This window comes from Protomyctophum bolini (genome assembly GCF_963924005.1).
Source record: "Protomyctophum bolini genome assembly, chromosome: 20".
In the NCBI taxonomy this organism is placed as follows: Eukaryota; Metazoa; Chordata; class Actinopteri; order Myctophiformes; family Myctophidae; genus Protomyctophum; species Protomyctophum bolini.
The window spans coordinates 12,445,550-12,464,308 of NC_137881.1; the positions used below are offsets into that span (position 1 = coordinate 12,445,550).

The 18,759-nt window shown below is 45.3% G+C and overlaps 1 protein-coding gene across 1 annotated transcript; it reads left to right on the forward strand.

Annotated features, from left to right (window-relative positions):
* Nucleotides 1–95: 95 nt before the first annotated feature.
* On the forward strand, nucleotides 96–14,798 carry alpk1 (alpha-kinase 1). Its single transcript, XM_080791982.1, has 14 exons — nucleotides 96–137; nucleotides 2,158–2,338; nucleotides 5,794–5,948; nucleotides 6,913–7,111; nucleotides 7,436–7,495; nucleotides 7,631–7,717; nucleotides 7,811–7,887; nucleotides 8,064–8,159; nucleotides 8,426–8,530; nucleotides 8,935–10,681; nucleotides 11,640–11,787; nucleotides 11,887–12,049; nucleotides 12,564–12,750; nucleotides 13,632–14,798. Exons 2-14 carry the CDS (start codon nucleotides 2,206–2,208, stop codon nucleotides 13,823–13,825), a joined length of 3,351 nt encoding a protein of 1,116 aa, XP_080648108.1. The 5' UTR covers nucleotides 96–137; nucleotides 2,158–2,205; the 3' UTR covers nucleotides 13,826–14,798.
* Nucleotides 14,799–18,759: the final 3,961 nt, after the last annotated feature.

Sequence of the window (18,759 nt, forward strand, 5' to 3'; positions counted from 1 at the left end):
CACACACGCGTGGGTGTGTGTGAGAGAGAGAGAGAGAGAGAGAGAGGGAGAGAGAGAGAGAGAGAGAGAGAGAGAGACTCCTCCTCTGCTCTAATAAACCAGGAAGGAACAGCCTGCCCTGTGTCGCGGTGGTTACAGTATGTATATGAAAATTATTTTAATAATTATGTTCAACACAACTATTTGGTTTCGTTTATTGCCTTGAAAAGTGATTGCTAATTTGCTACGCTCTGCTGCAACAATTTCCATGCTGGCTGGCTGCTGACTTACTGTTTGGATAGGAAAGTGAAACTCATATTATGAGTTATGACATCTGATATCATACTCGGCTCATGTCAGTCCATGAATCAATCAACAGTACCGACAGTAGCCTACAGCTCTATAGCCTTGATGCAAGACTGTGGTTTTCAACCAGTGGTCCGGGGACCACCAGTGGTCCTTGAGGGGGTTCCAGGTGGTCCCCAGCTAAATGTTGGAGAGTTTGTAACCAAATGATTGTCTTGAGAGTATACACAATTAGATCATGTAGAAGAATTGTTATTTTGATCAACGTTTGCCTATTATATCTCTCCTAATGGTACCGACATCAATAATGTCGGAAATGTGGACAGAATCTTATCCAATGACAACATATTTTGTGTCTGAGAGGCTATAAATGTCATCAAAAGGTCAGGTGGACCCTGGCTCAAATGCCAAAGAAATAATGGACCTTGAAATGAAAAGGGTTGAAATTAAACCACTGACTTGGAAGACCATGTACAGTGCAGTACATAACATCATGGCATGATGGCAGTGATCATGATTGCATCGCATCTCTGGTATAAGACATGAAACATGACTGTCAAGTCTGTCATGTGTCATACAAACAATTAGAGCGTCATTCATGTTACATTGTTACATATGGGCGGCGGTGGCGGTGGCTATGGGGTAGAGTGGCTGGATGGCAACCGCAAGGTTGCCAGCTCGAACCCAAGGGCTCCCCCAGAGTCAGTGTCGAAGTGTCCTTGAGCAAGACACTGAACCCCTGATTGCTCCCGATGTGCTGGTTGGTGCCCTGCATGGTTTCCGCTGCAGAGGAACTATCTATCTAACTATCTATTCAGGGAATCTGAATAGAATAACATAACGCCTTGGCATTTAAACCATGGAGAAGTTAGGACATGATTATCATAATAACAACATGGGCTATAGTTACTCTAGTACATTATTCTCAAACCTTTTCAAAAATAGCAGGCTACAACAATAAGCTTGCAGCGCGGCACAAAATTATCTTTTCAATAATGTAAATCAGGGGTTTTCAACTGAGTATGAACCAGGGACCACCACCCTGACTGAGAATCAACCTGGGGACCACCACCCTGACTGAGAATTAACCTGGGGACCATTTTTGTGTTGGGAGGGGGGATATGGTCATGGTGTGTGGGAAAGAAATTAACCTTCCATATTAAACTCATGTTGCTGTTCATTGTAACTTATTATATATATATATATATATATATATATATAGTAAGCAGACACTTCGCACACAGGCAATCCGGTATGGTTTCCCTTGAGATTCTAACTCACTTTTCTGTGGAAGTTCTTGACATCCGACTTCCCAGTAACTGACAACATCGATGCGTCACAAGATCATTTACTGCATTGTTTCTCAACTTTCTCTAATCCTAACCTAATACAATAAATTCAAATACGAATCTTCACTTTCCTACATTACTAAATGCATGGTCACATTGGTCAGGGACCACATGCAACACCTTCACGGACCACCAGTGGTCCACGGACCACCTGTTGAAAACCCATGATGTAAAGTAGTTAAATGATTGTAGTCCCCGGAGCCCATTTTGAGAACCTCTGGTGTAATAGGGTTTCTGAACTGTCCACAGAGAAGGAGTAGACAAAAATGGTACCAAATCCTACCTATTATATTATGATAGTATTATATTAGGTTGAAAATTGGTGAAGTGGTACTTTTAATATAATTTATGGCATTTTGTTTCTTCGTATAGGAGCGTCTCAACCAATAGACAACCTGATTCTGGGCCTTATTGAGACACAGGCATACTGTAGGCTATCTGAGTCTGAGATGGCCACACTCAAATAACTGGGTTTAAGGCTCTTAACAATCGTCTCATAAGAGCATCCTACATCCGTTTTCAGACTAACGCTGACTGAAAGGCAGAGGGAACATACATTAATCCTACGTGCATGATGATGGACAGCAGGGAGGTCGGGCTCTGGCTTGAAGAATGCCTCCAGGCAGTAGCATCTTCTGCACCACATAGTAGGAGCCCACTAGTCTCCACTGAGGAGACCGCAGCGATCTACTGCAGTTACAGAGGTGAGACACAAGATGGTGCAGTGTGTTTATTTTTCTTAATGGAAGTAAACTGTGAGGCTGATGCATGGGAGCAAGCTGTAGTGGACTCTGGAGCAGTGGCATATACATACAGGAATTAAGTACTGACTACTAGGCCTGGCAAATGGGGCACACATTTTTTGAGCGGTGGGCACACCGTCTCCATCATGTAGCTTTGTGTGTCCCAAAATATGAAGTCAGGTGTTGAGATTGACAGGTCACGGGGGTCCCATTGACCGCCTGACATCATAAAAAATAAAACTAACCAACGGTTCCATTAGTTAGACTGTTACATAATCAGAGTTCCCAGAAGTTCTCGCCAGCTCTGGCATACGGACGGGAGGGGCGAAACACAACACAACACATTCCCAAATATAAACTATAATTCAAAGTACTGTCCATGAAACAACAGTAGGCTAAGTTCCAACACACACTCCCAGGCAGCTTACTAGCACCATAATATTGTGTTGAAGTGAGTGCAGCTCGCACGCACGCATGCAGGCACACTAGGACCTGTACTGTTCCTAATATATGTAAACGACATGACATCAGCTTGTGACTGCAATTTGTTCCTGTTCGCAGATGACTCAGCACTGCTGGTCTCGGACAGGAACAAACTGCAGGTTGAAAAGGCCCTCAGCTCTGAACTTGGTAGAATCTGCACCTGGCTCGCTGATAAACTATCTTTACACCTGGGAAAAACTGAATCCATTCTATTTGGATCAAATAGTAATCTCAGCAAGGCAGATGGCTTCTTGGTTAGAGTGGGTGACAATATTATCACACAAAAAGATGAAATGACCTACCTAGGTTCCATCCTGGAGGCAAATCTTTCCGGTGATAAAATGGCCACCAACCTAATCAAAAAGGTCAATCAAAGAACAAGATTCCTATACAGGATCTCCTCACTGGTCAACAAAAACACCTTGAAGACCCCAACAGGAGGTTAGGGTTTCTTCGACTACGCTTGCACCTCCCGGTACCACATGAGCACCTCTAAGGCCCTTAAAACAAGGCTCCAAAACAAACTGGTCAGGCTACTACTTACTCCCCGAACCCACCTCACCCCTGCCCACTTTGACAGGCTGGAATGGCTTAGGGTTGTCGACAGAGTACAGCACCTTGCAATGGGTCTGGTCCACAAGATTCGCTACACCACCAAGATGTACCCGTCTAAAATTCTAAATACTTCCTTAATGTCAACGAAGTCCACACCCACAACAGCAGAGGGAGCTCAACAACCCAGATTCGGCACAAACAAGGGATTAAATTAATTTAGCTCCTATGCCACCAAAATGTGGAACGCCCTACCAACAGTCATTAAGACATGCGAATCCCTTGACTCTGTCAAAACTGCTCTCAAAGGGCACCTACGGACGGCTGCAATTCGAAACTGGCCCCCGTAAAATTGAAATGTACTGTAATTCTGCAAACTGTTAATAAATCAAATCAATCGATCAACACACACACACACACACACACACACACACACACACACACACACACACACACACACAGCACCAGTGCAACAGTTGCAACTCGCTTCCAAATTCCAAATTAAGAAGGATAGCACCCCGTCCCCATAGCATAGCAGCAGACAATGAAATCCATTCAGCAAAAATTACAATTATGACCTTTGATGTCTTCAATCACGTAGTAATCCATAATCAAGGGCAGAGTTTGAAGTTGAACTCCTCAGGATACAACTGTTGTAGCTACTCCAGGAACTGCTGTTTTCCTTCCAAAATCTTTGCAGTAATATTATGTTTGGCATTGATTGTGAGGCTAACATTTAGGCTACTCTGGAGAGGCTTCTCATTTGTATTTAATCAAAAACAAAGACGCGAGTTTCAGGGGTGAAGAAAGAAGATTCTAGAAACAGCAAACACAAGCTCATGATAGTGTCAGGCATCAGGCATAACCAATCAATCTAAACAGGCACAGAGGGACAAACTAGTAGGCAGTGCCAGAAAGCCAAATAGGAAAAGGCGAGTCAGAACACACATTATACCCACTGCCAAAATGTAATGCAGTGATTGCATTATCCACATTATGTTATGTTATATAATGACGATACTGTTATCAAAAATCGGTTAATATGATTAAAAAAATAATTCAGGGTGGGCCCAAGCCTACCTAGGTCCACCAGTGGATACATCCCTGGTCTGGAGAAGTGGGTATAGTGGATTTGTTTTTACATCCAGATACTCCGTCCAGGACAGGCTAAAAATATGCCTCCTCAAGAGACATATTGGCTCAGATCTGAACCAATTTGATTTGGCATTAGGACTGCATTCCCTTGCTGACGTTGACCCCAGGCAGGGTTCAAACCCACAACCTTCCACATGAAAGGCATATGCTAGCCACACTAGGGCAGCCCTAGAAGTGGGTATATTATTATAGATGTTGTGAAAATGTGCCCATGCAATAATGGAACAAAACAAATCTACTGAAACCAAGAGGGGGAAAAAAGAACAACACAATGTTCAGGGTATTTTCTTCACTCCAAGTATATGTATATCTGATTAGTCTACTCTAAAATAGCGACTACTCTACGTTTATGGGCTTGTTGGAAACCTGTGTCTTTTCTTGTGAATTCACCTCAAATGTAACGTATTTCCAAGCAGGAAATACAATGTGGTCAATGTACAAAGTCAGTATGGCAAATGAGTATTGATTGATTGATTGATTGATTGATACACGGTAGTTTAAAATATTCTAAATCAATATAGTATTGAAAGAATTCTATTTGTGACTACAGTAAAACCGATGGCTGCGCAGTGTGCACACTATAATTGAGTAGTGTGGGGCCTCGATGCATTGCCTAACTGAAAGATAATTGGGTATACAATTATATACCTTTGTATACCCTCCACTTCACCACTGGTCATTATTACTATTTCATGGATGCTGCTGAATGTATTAACACAAAGTTATGTGCAATAATCCAACAGAAAAGATGCAAGACTGGCTCAGATGCAATTTCTCATGTTTTTTTTGTTTTCTTTTTTTAGAACGCTGACGCGTTTTGGCAGAGCCTTCTTCAGGGCAGACTTTTATTTTGTGCCGCATTTTCCATTTAGTTGGTTTATGAGTTATTTCACTGCCTTTAACAAAGAGCAGTTTCCAGAGGAAGCGCACCTGTTTTTTTTCTTTCTTTATGTGCAATAATGTTTTCACCATTTGACTGAAAGCCTGTCATCGTGCAACCTCCAGCTTTTCACCAGAGGGGAAAATTACTATATAAGCCATATCTCCATGACTGGTGGGTCAAACTGAACAACCAATATGTCAATTTGAAGCCATGATTCCTTGCTTTCATATGACATGAAAAAACGAAAATGAATAGTAATCCAATGACAGGCTCCCATTCACGGTGGGTCACATTTTACCTTCTGCTCAATGTGTCTCTAACTCTGTCTGACACTTTCTGGCAGAGTCCCTGTGTGTGGAGCTTCTCTCCCTGCTCCAGGAGGCAGAACAGATGAGCTGGCCCTTCGTCCCAGAGAAGTGGCAGTACAAGCAGCCAGTCAGCACCGCGGATAAGACCAACCTCGCTGACCTCATTAGCCAGCACCTGCCTCCACTGCTGGTAGAATAACCCATTCTAGACGGGAACCCTGTTTATAGCATTATTTTATATACTTTAGCTATTGAAAAATAGCAGATCTACTGTACAAGCTCATAGCGCAGCGCGGCTATGAGATTGTAGAGCTGCTATTTTTAAAAAATTGTGAAAATGTAGCGCATCTCTTTGAATGTATATTCTTTCAGAGCGAATGTTTTTAACTCAAATCCTCTGGGAGGTCCCTGGAACTACATATTTTCAGATGGGGGGTCCGCAACCAAATACTGATAATTCTAGGGGTCCTTGACATGAAAAGGGTTGAGCACCACTGACATAGAAGCATTTGTTTTTCAGAAACCTGTCAGGATATAGAAGGCATTTGTAGAATCGTCCTCAGGTCTAAATGGAATAATGAACACACACGTCAAAGTACTACAGGTCCCACCGGCCCAGTGATGTCACAGAACCACAGATGTGTCATGTGGATCTGCCACTCTGCACAGTGACAAGCTTCTTTCATCTCATAAGTTCACATAGAGGTAGCCTCGGTACCCATGGGCTTATATTTTCGTTCGCATTCGGCAGAAAAATGTTTTGTGAATTTAATTGGAAAAACAGTTCAGTCATTTCAAATAAAAAACACACTTTCATCCGACAGACCTGCTGTTCTGCAATGCTCTCTTGAAGGACCAATCCTAGTTTGAATTGCCTAATGGGCAACAGTGAATCTGATTGTGACAGTCAAGTTTCTTAGCTTTTCAATTGTGGACGATGAGATTTTTCTCTTGCCGAGTAGAAACTCAAATTAGGGCCAATTATTGTAAAAAATGAAAATCACACTTGTGTCAATGAAGTGAGGGGCGCATGGTAATGTTTGTTTAAGTGCTGTAAACAAACATTAAAAAGTCCATAGACTTGGCTGCCATAATATGATGTAATTCCGAGAGCCAGACATTGGAATAACTAATCTGTTGCCTGTGCCGGACAGGCTCTGCTGAAGGCATCCATCTTGGCCCAGGAGGCGCCTTGTGCACTGGCAGTGATATTCCTGGTGGACCGTTTCCTGTACTGGACAGACGAATCCAGCCGGCTGCTGAAAATCACCAAGTGTCTCCACAGACGTCACCCCGCTGCCCCTGTTGCTCCGCAGCTTGTTATACGACAGGCCAGGGTCTACCTTAACTCGGGTAAGCAACGGGGGCGGCTGGATGGCTTGGATCGATCCTAGAACGACCGTAGCTACTGGTCCCAGTGGATAACGTGTGTACGTGCTTTGGAGGATGCTTTTATCCAACACACCTCACGCTGCAGTAACCCATGGCGGTGCTGGTGCCATGTGGTTTGCCATGCTCAGCTCTACCCAAAGGAGCGTTTACAGGGAACTGTGCAAGCGAACAACGGGGAAACTTTCTAGTCACGTACACAAACATTAAAAGTCTATATACTTGGACAGTAATACCGGAAGGCCATGCAAAATACATTTAATGATCATGGTTGTCACGCCCACACAGGCAAGCTGCAGAAGGCAGAGTACATTCTGAGCAGACTGATCAGCAACAGCGGTGCCACAGGTAGGCTATACCGCTGACCACCGTCTTATTGATCGCTGCTATACAGCAGTGGTTCCGGGGACCCCCAGGGGTCCTTGAGGGAGTTCCAGGGGGTCCCCAGCTAAAAAGTGACTTGTCTTCCCCCACGTACTATAGGTTTCTGGGTGTACCACTCTCCAAGCGACAGGGCCCTCGTGCAGGCGGTCAGCATTCAAGTGCGTGGGCTGATCTTGCAGAAGCTAGGTACTGTACTGTTCATTATATTTGTGAGATAGGGGGGAAAAAAATGTTTTCCCGATTTGAGTTGAGAAAATTATATTCTCAACACTGTCTCAGGCCTGTGGTTGGAGGCTGCAGGATTAATATGGGCTTCTCTGGTCGGTTACTACGCTCTCCCTCAACCTGATAAAAAGGTATACTGCGACCGCCATGGCTACATATACTGTAGTGATAGTTGTGGAAATGTTTTGTTTATTGTGTTTACCTTTACTTTAGATTTAGAATATTCCCTTCCATTTTAAGAGGCTCCTGTTATAACCGTACTAGTTCCCTCACCAGTATGTTGTGTGCATGTCTGTGTGTTCAATAGGGAATTGGGACATCTCTTGGTGTGTTGGCCAATATATTGGTGTCTATGAATGATGAGGACTTCCGTGCGTTTAAGACTAATCCAGACATTGATTTGGTAAGCCTCCAATGAAATTGCATTTAATAATTTATACATAAAAACAGTGCACATTTGAGTGAGGAGTCTGCTATAAACACAACATGAGATATATAGCTAGATACAGGTAGCTATAAACACAACATGAGATCACGACACTGGTATCGGTATTCTGTATCGGCTATCACAGAAATTGAGGAACATCCCTAATAAAAACAATGTCTTACTGTATTGTATATTATTTTTGTATGTGTCTGTGTGTATGTGCGCGTGCATGCGTGCGTCAGTCTCTCCTTGGGGATCAGGATCATCGTCTACTCTCTGCAGCCGAGGCTGCTAAAATGGCGGTGGTGTACAGTCAATATGCCTCACTGTACGTCTTGACCAATGTGGTAAGTTTTGATTGATTGATTGAATACATTATTAGTCAGAAATGTAAACGGCACGTGGTGCATTCAGTCTAAAAGGATCCTGGGGAGTTCTTCATGGTGTATTTGTTTTTCATTCATATTTATTTATCGTGGGTAGGTTCACTCACTAAGCAACTGGACATTCACTTTCCCACCCACATTTTTCATGACCCTACCAGAAATCTTTTGTCCACAAGTGCGCTCCATAAGCTGCCCCCATGCTGCTCTGTGTCAAGGAAGGGAATGTCAATATCTAGTATGAAACATTAATTATATTCTCTGTCCTTCATTCTATCACTCTCCTTGTCCTGTCTGTCTCTCCTTGTCTGCCTCTCACTCCTATACTTAATATCTGTCTGTCTCTTACCTTGTCTGTCTGTCTCCAGGCAGCTCAGGGGACCTGCTTGCTGTCCTACAGCTTCTCAATGGAGTGCCCCGTCTCTGAGAGGCGCTCCTTCCTGCTGCACGCGCGAGAGGCCTTCGAGATCGGCCTGCTCACCAAAGCAGAGAGCGAGCTGGTCACCAGCCAACAGGAGCTTCACACCTTTGTCAAGGCCGCTTACTCACTGACCGTCACCGACAGGTGGCTGGGCGCCGCGGCTCCGGATGTGCTGGCACTGGCCACGCTAGCCTGCCAGAAAGCGCTGGCCTGTTTCTACGACTACTGCCGCGCCGATAACCAGGAGAGAGACGGCCTCTGTGCTGAGATCATGCGCCTCGTGTCCCAAGTCAAACGTCTGCTACGCGTCGAACCGTTCCCAAATTCCGACAAGGGCTCTTTCATCCCCGACGGCTACAGAAACATTCAGGAAAGGCCGGTGGATTTCACTCTGGAGGGTTTCTCCCGGGTGCTGGCGAGGGTTCAGAAGCATCACGCGTCACTGTGCGAACCCAGTCACTCGGCCTGTCAATGGGACGGTCACTCGGACTGTATAACTGCGATGGGGACGACTGTCGGTACACTGAGCGCAGAGTGCACTACTGAAAGCCACAGAGCTGCAGGAGACAGTCTGGAGGGAGAGCCCCAACATGCACCTTCAACCCGCAGCACAGGTCTGACTGACGGGAGGTCTGACTTTAGGGCAGTCCCCCTGCATCCACCACAGAAGGACGACGTCGGCACCACTTTAGGGAGCACCGATGAGCTCAGCTCTTCGTGGCAGAGGTTTTCGTTGAGCAGCTCGGGGTCTCCGCATCCTAGCAGCAGCGGGTATACAGGGAGCTGTGTTTTTTCCGGGGAAAGTAAAGCTAATGTCTCCGATCAGAGCTGTCCGACTACAGAGGTCAGCGAGGACGGGTCTGGCGGCATGGAAGACTCCATCAGCGAGAACAGGAAGAGAGACAAAGTCGGCTCCAAAGCTGCCGTCCGTTTTGAGCCGGGCCCAGCATCCCCTGTGCAGCACTCGACATCCACCTCCAGTCCAGGAAGTGACTCGGATCAGTTTGAATTGCTACAGGCTGCAATAGAGACGGCGGTGGAAACTGACGAAAGTTGGATCGCCGACGTTGCCGCGGGGTTGGGAAGCAGTGGATCGACGTGGCCCATATCCCAAAGTAATGTCAGAACGGGCAGCTCTCTCAGCGACAGCCTCAGCTCTCGTTCATCTTGGGACAAACTCTCACTTAACACAAATTCCCCCACGAGCGGCATTCTTCATCCAACTGGTTGGTCCTCCAAACCAGGCACGGGCCACTGCAGCAACCCGACCCAAAGATCTGGAGGCTTACCTCCTGGCCAACCTGAGCCTGACGCCAATAAGGGCCCACAGCGGAGCCCGAGGCCGTCTGTCGGTATCAGCCAGTGTGCCCCAACTGAAACGTGGTCGGAGAGCTCGTTTGAGATGTTTTCGGCGAGTGAGATGGGAATTAAGCCCAGCTCTGCGGAGGTGAGTGAGATGGGAATAATGCCCGGCTCGGCAGAGATGCACAATGACCCCCCTCATGGAAGGAACCCTTCGTGCTACAGCTGTGTGCAGCAGTGCTTTGTGGGTAGCGTGGACCCGGAGCGGCAGTACGTGTTGACGGAGCAGGATCGCCGTGCGCTCCTGGCCGGGGTTTGCCACGCATGTCTGTTGAAGAGGCTGCAGAGTGAGAAGACCCAGTTCAAGCTCAAGGCCTACAGAACCGCCTACAGTAAGTTCTTCATGGCCTGTTGTTTCTATAGGGTTGTGTCTAAAAAAACATCACACTCGTGTGAAGTGAGGGGCACTCTAATCATTGTACATCATCATCAATAATGGTGGTCCCTTATTGGCCAAGGGTTCCCACCAACATGCATACCGGTACACCAATTTGCTCAGACACATATGACGTAAATTCTCCGTTCATTGCCAATGGCATTCAATGTTTGTGTTCAGGACAATGTTTGTGATTACACAAACCCTCAAAGCTGCACATAGGAGGGGCCCCTCAACTAAATTTGCATGAGTGGCTGCTGAGCCAGTGCATGCTGCCATCCTTTTTTCTTGAAACTCCTACCCACAAATATGTTTTACGTAATGAAATGATTCTTGAAACAACTTTAACACATAACCACTTAAGCCCACGGTGCATCTCATCACGTGAGCTTGTAAATCTGTTGAACCTACATTTTTTGAGAGGCACTATAGCGCCTCCTACATCCAGCTTTTAGTTACCGTCCACAAACTTCATCATTAACAAACATTAAATTCTCATTGACAATGAAAGGAGAATTTAGTCATAGTGTCTGAGCAAATAGGCGGTGCCTATTTTACGACATGATGATGTACGACGATAAGAGCGCTCCTCACTTCACACGGGTGTGATTTCTCATTTGCCCAAAATTGGGATGCCAGGTTAGCATTACGTTATGCTTTAGCTATTGAAAAATAGCAGATCTACAAGCTCATAGCTTGTAGGTCTGCTATTTTTGAAAAATCAAAGAACCACTGACATAGAAACATAGCTTTTTCAGAAAACTGTCAGGATTTAGAAGAACATTTTAGAATCTGATCTCAGGTCTCACTCTGATCTCACTCTGAAACCACATTAATACATCCCATTTCTCCTGTTGAAACGGATTAATTGTCTCTCTTTGTCTCAATCTGCGGTGTCTGTCTGTCTTCCACAGGTGCCCTTCATCTGAAATTCTCCAGGGCCACTGGGCTGTGGGCGGCCAGAGAGACATGCGCGTACATCGGAGAGCTGATGGGCATGAAGGGCAAGCAGAGAACAACACTGTGGGTACAGTTTCTCCACCAGGAGGAAAGGTTGAGCAGGTTAGCAGTCATCTACAGTTCAACATACAGTAGTCCAACAAACCCATCAAAGGCATATTTCACTTTAAAATAAAAACGTGTTGTGTCTTCCTCGTCCAGTTATGTGGGTAAGGATTACCTGGAGCCTCGGGGCATTCAGTTCCACCTGAAGGACGTGGAGAGACAGATGACGGCTCAGTATTACGTCACCGAGTTCAACAAGAGACTCTACGAGAAGGAGGTCACCGCTCACATCTTCTTCATTCCCTCCGAGCTCCTGCTGGTGAGATCCTGTAACGCCGCGTTCACACGAGGCAGATGCAAAGATGCAAAAGATCACAGCATGATTTGTTGTGTTCTCGCTTTGTGCTTCCGTAGTAGTAGTGACGTGTATCATTGCAGCTACAGTTGTAGCTTTGTAGCTTTGCATCTGGAAGTTGAACCCAGCTCAGCTTCAATTTGTAGTTTTTGCAGCAGCTAGAAACGTTGGATGCATGCATTGTATCGCCATGTCACTGGCTTCCATTAACAATGAATGGTAGACTGTATCTTCTGCCCGTGTGAATGGTAGGCAGGTTTCTAAACTGTCCACAGCCCACCTCTGAGACACAGAGTAAATGGAAATGGTGCCATAGTATAATGGTATATTAGTGAGGAGTGAGGACAATGGACATGTCATAACTCATTACACCTTCACATAACCATGATAACAAGGGATTTTCAGACAGAGCCAGGTGAAAAAATATTCTCAAACTCATTCTCCCACGTCCCTTGTGTTTATCTTTGTGGTTGAATAGGTGCTGGATGGGGAGGAGATTGTGGGATGCATTACAGTGGAGCCTTACATGCTTGGTGACTTTGTCAAACTAACCAACAACACATGGAAGAAGGAAGAGAAGTTTCAGGCCACAGAGTATGGCATCGCCTTTGGACATTTCACTTACCAGTTCTCCAACTGCCAAGAGGTTGTTGTGGACCTACAAGGTGTGTGTGTGTGTGTGTGTGTGTGTGTGTGTGTGTGTGTGTGTGTGTGTGTGTCAGTGCACGCTTGCTCATTGAAAGAATTCATATTTACTGTGTGAGTTCTTCGACATGGGAGTGCAACAGCGCATAGGTTGGTCCGCCGTGCTACAGTAACGGTCCGACAGGCATTAGTCTAGTCTGACACTAGCCTCGATCTAGGAGTGGGAGTGAACTAGCCTGGGTAAACCCCTCCCCATGTTGTCCAGCAGGGAGAGTGGTTTTACCAGGCTAGGAGTGAACAACAGTGCAGAGGGGCATCCTCCAAATTTGGTGAAGTCAGTTTTCTCACATGCGTGGCTGGTTAAAACTCACCCGTGGCTTCCCTGTGAGGTTAGGGTTTGGTGTAGGGTGTCGGACTAATGCCTGTCGGACCAAACACATGCACCCCTTCAACATTGCTCATTGATAATCCACAGACTAATCAATTTCCATAAGATTGACTTTCTAGGCTAAACACCCCATTTCAATATAATTTTAATCATGGCTTTGATTACATTTTGTGGATATAGATTAATTTACTGAACAGTGATAGGAAATGATTTTTTTGACTAATAGCGATACATTTCCTTTTGTCATGCTGACTATTTATCACTTGTGATGGTGTGCAGATAAGGTATTGAAAGGAAATGTATTTTTGTCACATTCGTCCCAACCCCTACGCATTTAGCAAGTACTTGGGGGACGTGATGTTGCAGAGGGATGTTAAACTTAAACTTTATTGGCTGTCCTTTGAAATATCCTTAAAATGACTGCTGGATGTACCTACGTACGGTATGTTAATAATTAGTCAAGAGTGCATCCAATTCTGAAAGCATCATCTCGGTGTGTCGTCTTTTCCACAGGTTGGGTGACAGCCAACGGTAAAGGGTTGACCTATTTGACGGACCCCCAGATCCACTCCAGCAGGACCCCCAGAGGACCCGCCAACTTTGCAGACAGAGGCCTCAGGTACTTCCTGGAGGAGCAACATGGACCAGAGTGCAATAGGATCTGCCAGCTACTCAAACTGCCCCCAATGTCAACACCATTACTTTAACTCCTCTCTCAAACTGTGGGAGGTGGCGGGGTGTGTGAGTTTGTGCGACTTGGCTGGTTAATGATGCTTGATTCCATGGGTTGCACGTCTCATCTTCTTAACGATAAGCTTCCCGTGTCTCCATAATACTATGCAGTAATAGCCAATTGTAAATGTCATTATTAGCAAAGATATGTAATTCAAAGTAAATGGGGATAAAGGACATATTGTTACTTATAACAAATGCATTATAACAAATGCATACACGAAGGCAAACACCAATGCAGAGTATTTGAATGGTAATGCATGTCCTTAAACTGTTCTCCAATATTGATGGAATCAAATGTAGGCTACTGATAAGACATAATATGTACCAGAGGCTACACCTGATGGAACAATTTGAATGCCATTGCTTTCAGATTATACTTTTTACCTCACTGAAAGAATAGACACTTGCAAATGACTGGGATGCCCAGTGAGGCATTTTTGATTTGCTGCACAATTCAGTGTTATGTAACAAATACTGTCTAGTGCTGAAAACTGTATAATTATGATAATTTTAACACATGTTTTAGCTATTGTTATGCATTACATTTTAATCCTCCCATTTCATTTTCACTGTCCACAGTGTTGAGACCACAACGATGCCTGAAATGTTGCCACTGCTGTATTTGTGCATAATAATTTATTCAATAATTTATTGAATATCCAAAAACTCAAACTGCAATGTGCATACATCTAATCTAGTCAGCAGAAACTAGAAAGCCATGCTATTGCCCACCAGAGGGTGCTGTAAACATGTCTCAAGTACAAGTGACTCATATTTCATACCTTTCTCTTTTGAGTTGAACAGAACAGGAACATTCTACACTTTCAGTCATAAACAAATAACATAAATCAGTTCAGTTTGTCTCTATTACCTCCCTTTTGTCCTAATATTCACATTACACACATCCATATAAATGATAGCTCATGATAATGCTACACACCTAAGTCAATGTAATGTAACATTTCAATTCATTGTTTATTAAATTATAACACATCACATTTCAACATATAATAATATTCTTTACATCATACAAAATGACATGTGATACTGTGATCATGAACTAATATGCAATAAATATTAAGTCTGCTATAAACACAAAATGAGATATATAGCTAGATTTAGCTATAAACATAACATGAGATCACGACACTGGTATTGGTATTCGGTATCGGTATCGACTAATACAGAAATTAAAGATACTGTAGATAATTAAATAGAGATAGAGAAATAACAGGATACTAATTAAATAAATGGATGTATTGGGAAATAAATCAATTGGGAAATACAAATCATGAATACAAAAAACATTAATTTCTGTTTCTGCGCATATGTATTTATTTTCAAATTAACCTTCACTTTTACTTCTACATTTTTCATTAAGTTATTTATTTGTAAATTAAATAAAAAATATTGTGGACCTCGATAAAAGTCTGAGCTGATCGGTCCAGGGGTTTGCATGATTAATTCCGGGCACAAAGAAATCTTATCTCACACAATTTTTAATGTGTCCTTTTATGTATCTGTTCACCTCTTCATGGCACACCATTAGTGCAATTGTCTCCACATGTTGCACAAATATAACGGGTATAAGGGTTGGGAGGCTAGCTTGCATGTTTTCAACTTTCATATTTTCCTTTAAACTTTGATTTCACTGAGGCACTACATTGTCTCTCTGCATTCTTAAAACTGAGATTTTGCCCATTAGAGCGCTGCCTACTGCACAAATAAAAATCTGAACTTCCGTCCAATTAAATCGTCTTCCATCGTCTGGCAGGCGTTGTTTGTTTGATTCCCATCACCGGGGGGGTAGTGTCTGTGGTACTGATGTGGTGTAGGTTATGAGCGTACACACAAGGAGGTACTGCGCACGTGTGTGTATGCCTGTGCACGCTTGTGCCTGTGATATTTAATGAAAGGAGCGCATCCGTGCACGTGTTCATGTCTCCCGGAGAGTGAAGCAAAGTACAAACAACTTTGAACATTACTTTCATCAAACTGTTAAATTATGCATTCTCACTTTGTGAGATGCACATTATTCAGGGGCCATTTCCCCTAAATAGCCGCATGCAGGCCAGCTTGGGCCTGTGTGGCTCTCCAGCGCATCTGAATTGTCTGCCCATCATGCCTTCAGCGTCTTCATCTCTTCCAGAGCTAAAAAATATCCTGCCCAGTGGTCAGCTGGTCTCCCGCAGACAGTGGTTGTTTGGACGCACACAGATACATTCATTAATGCATAACACAGTCCCACAGTCTCTCTCATGGCTGTCCCTCTTTTCAGGTCTTGAGGAGGACATTTGGGATCTTTTCTCCGAGTTTGAAATTGCGAGCAGGTGGGTGGGCGGACAGATGCACACACGCAAGCACAAACGGTCTTCTAGAAGGAAAGCAAGCCCCTTATAGGATGCACATTAATGTTGGAAAAAAGAAAGAAAGAATAAACGTCACCAAGATCACTTGTTATTTGTGGTTAGAGATGCCAACTCTTGTTATTAATCAGGGAGAGTATGACCTTTTCAAAGGAAATGGGAATTCTCATTAATTATTATAACTCATTATTCATTAGTATATCCCGATTGTCTAATTGATTGATTAATTTATTGATTGATACACCTAACTGATTGTTTGGCCTTTATAAAGAGTACCTGTAACTTAATTAGGCCTGAAGGGCTTAATCAAGGTGTATAACCTACCATTTATATCCTGCGTCATCACCAGAGCGGGCACTTCTCTCTCCTCTCCCCCGGAGCCTTCTGGCCAAAGCCTTCAAAGAACCTCCTGAGCTTGGAGACTGGCTGGCGACTGGGATCGTCCTGTTCAAAGAGCTTCTTGAGCATGAGGACCGAGTGATCCATTGGCCCTCGCTGCACCACGTCGGCATCCTGTGTGAAGCCAACGCTAGACGGTGTCCGTAGTACACATGTTGCTGGTGGTGGTGGGGCCGACTGCAGGACTCCCATTGTTCCATCACCGGGATGCTCCTCCTGTGGGACTCCCATTGTTCCATCACCGGGATGCTCCTCCTGCAGGACTCCCATTGTTCCATCACCGGGATGCTCCTCCTGTGGGGCCGACTGCGGGACTCCCATTGTTCCATCACCGGGATGCTCCTCCTGTGGGACTCCCATTGTTCCATCACCGGGATGCTCCTCCTGTGGGACTCCCATTGTTCCATCACCGGGATGCTCCTCCTGTGGGACTCCCATTGTTCCATCACCGGGATGCTCCTCCTGTGGGACTCCCATTGTTCCATCACCAGGATGCTCCTCCTGAGGGGCTCCCATTGTTCCATCACCAGGATGCTCCTCCTGTGGGGCCGACTGAGGGGCTCCCATTGTTCCATCACCGGGATGCTCCTCCTGTGGGACTCCCATTGTTCCATCACCGGGATGCTCCTCCTGAGGGGCTCCCATTGTTCCATCACCGGGATGCTCCTCCTGCACCACATCGGCCTCCTGTATGAAGCTCACACTAGACGGTGTCTGTAGTACACATGTTGCTGGTGGGGCCGACTGTGGGACTCCCATTGTTCCATCACCGGGATTCTCCTGCTGCAACACATCGTCATCCTGTGTGAAGCATACACTAGATGGTGTCTGTAGTACACATGTTGCTGGTGGTGGTGGGGCCGACTGAGGGGCTCCCATTGTTCCATCACCGGGATGCTCCTCCTGTGGGGCCGACTGCGGGACTCCCATTGTTCCATCACCGGGATGCTCCTGCTGCTCCACATCGGCATCCTGTATGAAACCGACACTAGACGGTGTCTGTACTAGTACACATGCTGTTGGTGGTGAGGCCTGCGGGGCTCCCATTGTTCCGTCACCGGGATGCTCCTCCTGTTCAGCCATCTTCTCGAGGTTGAGGTCTGACTGATGTTTTGACTCCTCCACGACGACGGCAGCAGCACCCTCTCCGGCGCCAGAGCTGGGGTCCTCCTGTGCAGTGGTCGGTGGTGCAGGAGGGATCCACGGGACCGGGACTGCCGTCCCTCTGGGATCGGCTCCTTCGACGATCTTGAGCTTGGGGACTGCTGCTGACTGACAAGTGAACTCCACCACCGTCTTCATCTCCTGCTCGAAGATCATCTTGAGCTTGAGCACCGACATGTATTTTGGCTCCACAGCGACGCCAGACTTCTCCTCCTGGCCTGCTGCCGCACCCTGCTGTGTGGAGCCAAAGCTCAGGCTCAGTGCGTGGGCTGGCGGGCCACACGGAAGTCCCATGATCCTCTTGAGCTCGACGAGCCTATTCACCGTCTCCGTCAACAGCACGATCTCCCGCTCGTCTAAATTGTCTGCCCAGGCCTGCAGTCTCTTCATCTCCTCCAGGATTTTCATCCCCACCTCCATCATTTCATTCTCTTCCACATTATTCAGGATTTTCTCCATTATTTCATTCTCCTCCACATTATTCTCCAACAACTCCTGTGTCTCCACCATGTGATCCGTGTACATTTGCATTGTTTCCATTGCTGTGGTTTCCTTACCACTTGGTCTTATCTTGTACGGCTTTGCTGTTTAAGAACTTCAAATTGTGATTATATTCTCTGCTATTATACTGTAAATTACTTTGTTTATATATGGATAAATTATTTGAATGATATGGGGCCTGGAGGCTGCTGCATATAAATCTGTTTGTGACGTACCATTACCTCACTGTACCTATTATGGAGTTACTTGACTAAATGGTAAATGGTGCCTTTATCCAAGGCGCGTTACAGAGATTGTGCATTACATTCACCCACACACATTCACACACCGATGCCAGAGGAAACCATGCAAGGCACCAACCTGCACATCGGGAGAAATTAGGGGTTCAAAGTCTTGCTCAAGGACACTTCGACATTATGGAACCACATCTGGTCACTCTACTACACCATGAGCCACTGCCGGCCCGTAGCAATGCA

Excerpts from the sequence above, each read along its gene's own strand:
- alpk1 (XM_080791982.1), top strand. The coding sequence starts at position 2,206 with ATGATGATGGACAGCAGGGAGGTCGGGCTCTGGCTTGAAGAATGCCTC. Across the intron at positions 7,888-8,063 it reads TCCCTCAACCTGATAAAAAG|GGAATTGGGACATCTCTTGG; the intron begins GTATACTGCGAC and ends TGTGTTCAATAG. Across the intron at positions 12,050-12,563 it reads TTCCCTCCGAGCTCCTGCTG|GTGCTGGATGGGGAGGAGAT; the intron begins GTGAGATCCTGT and ends GTGGTTGAATAG.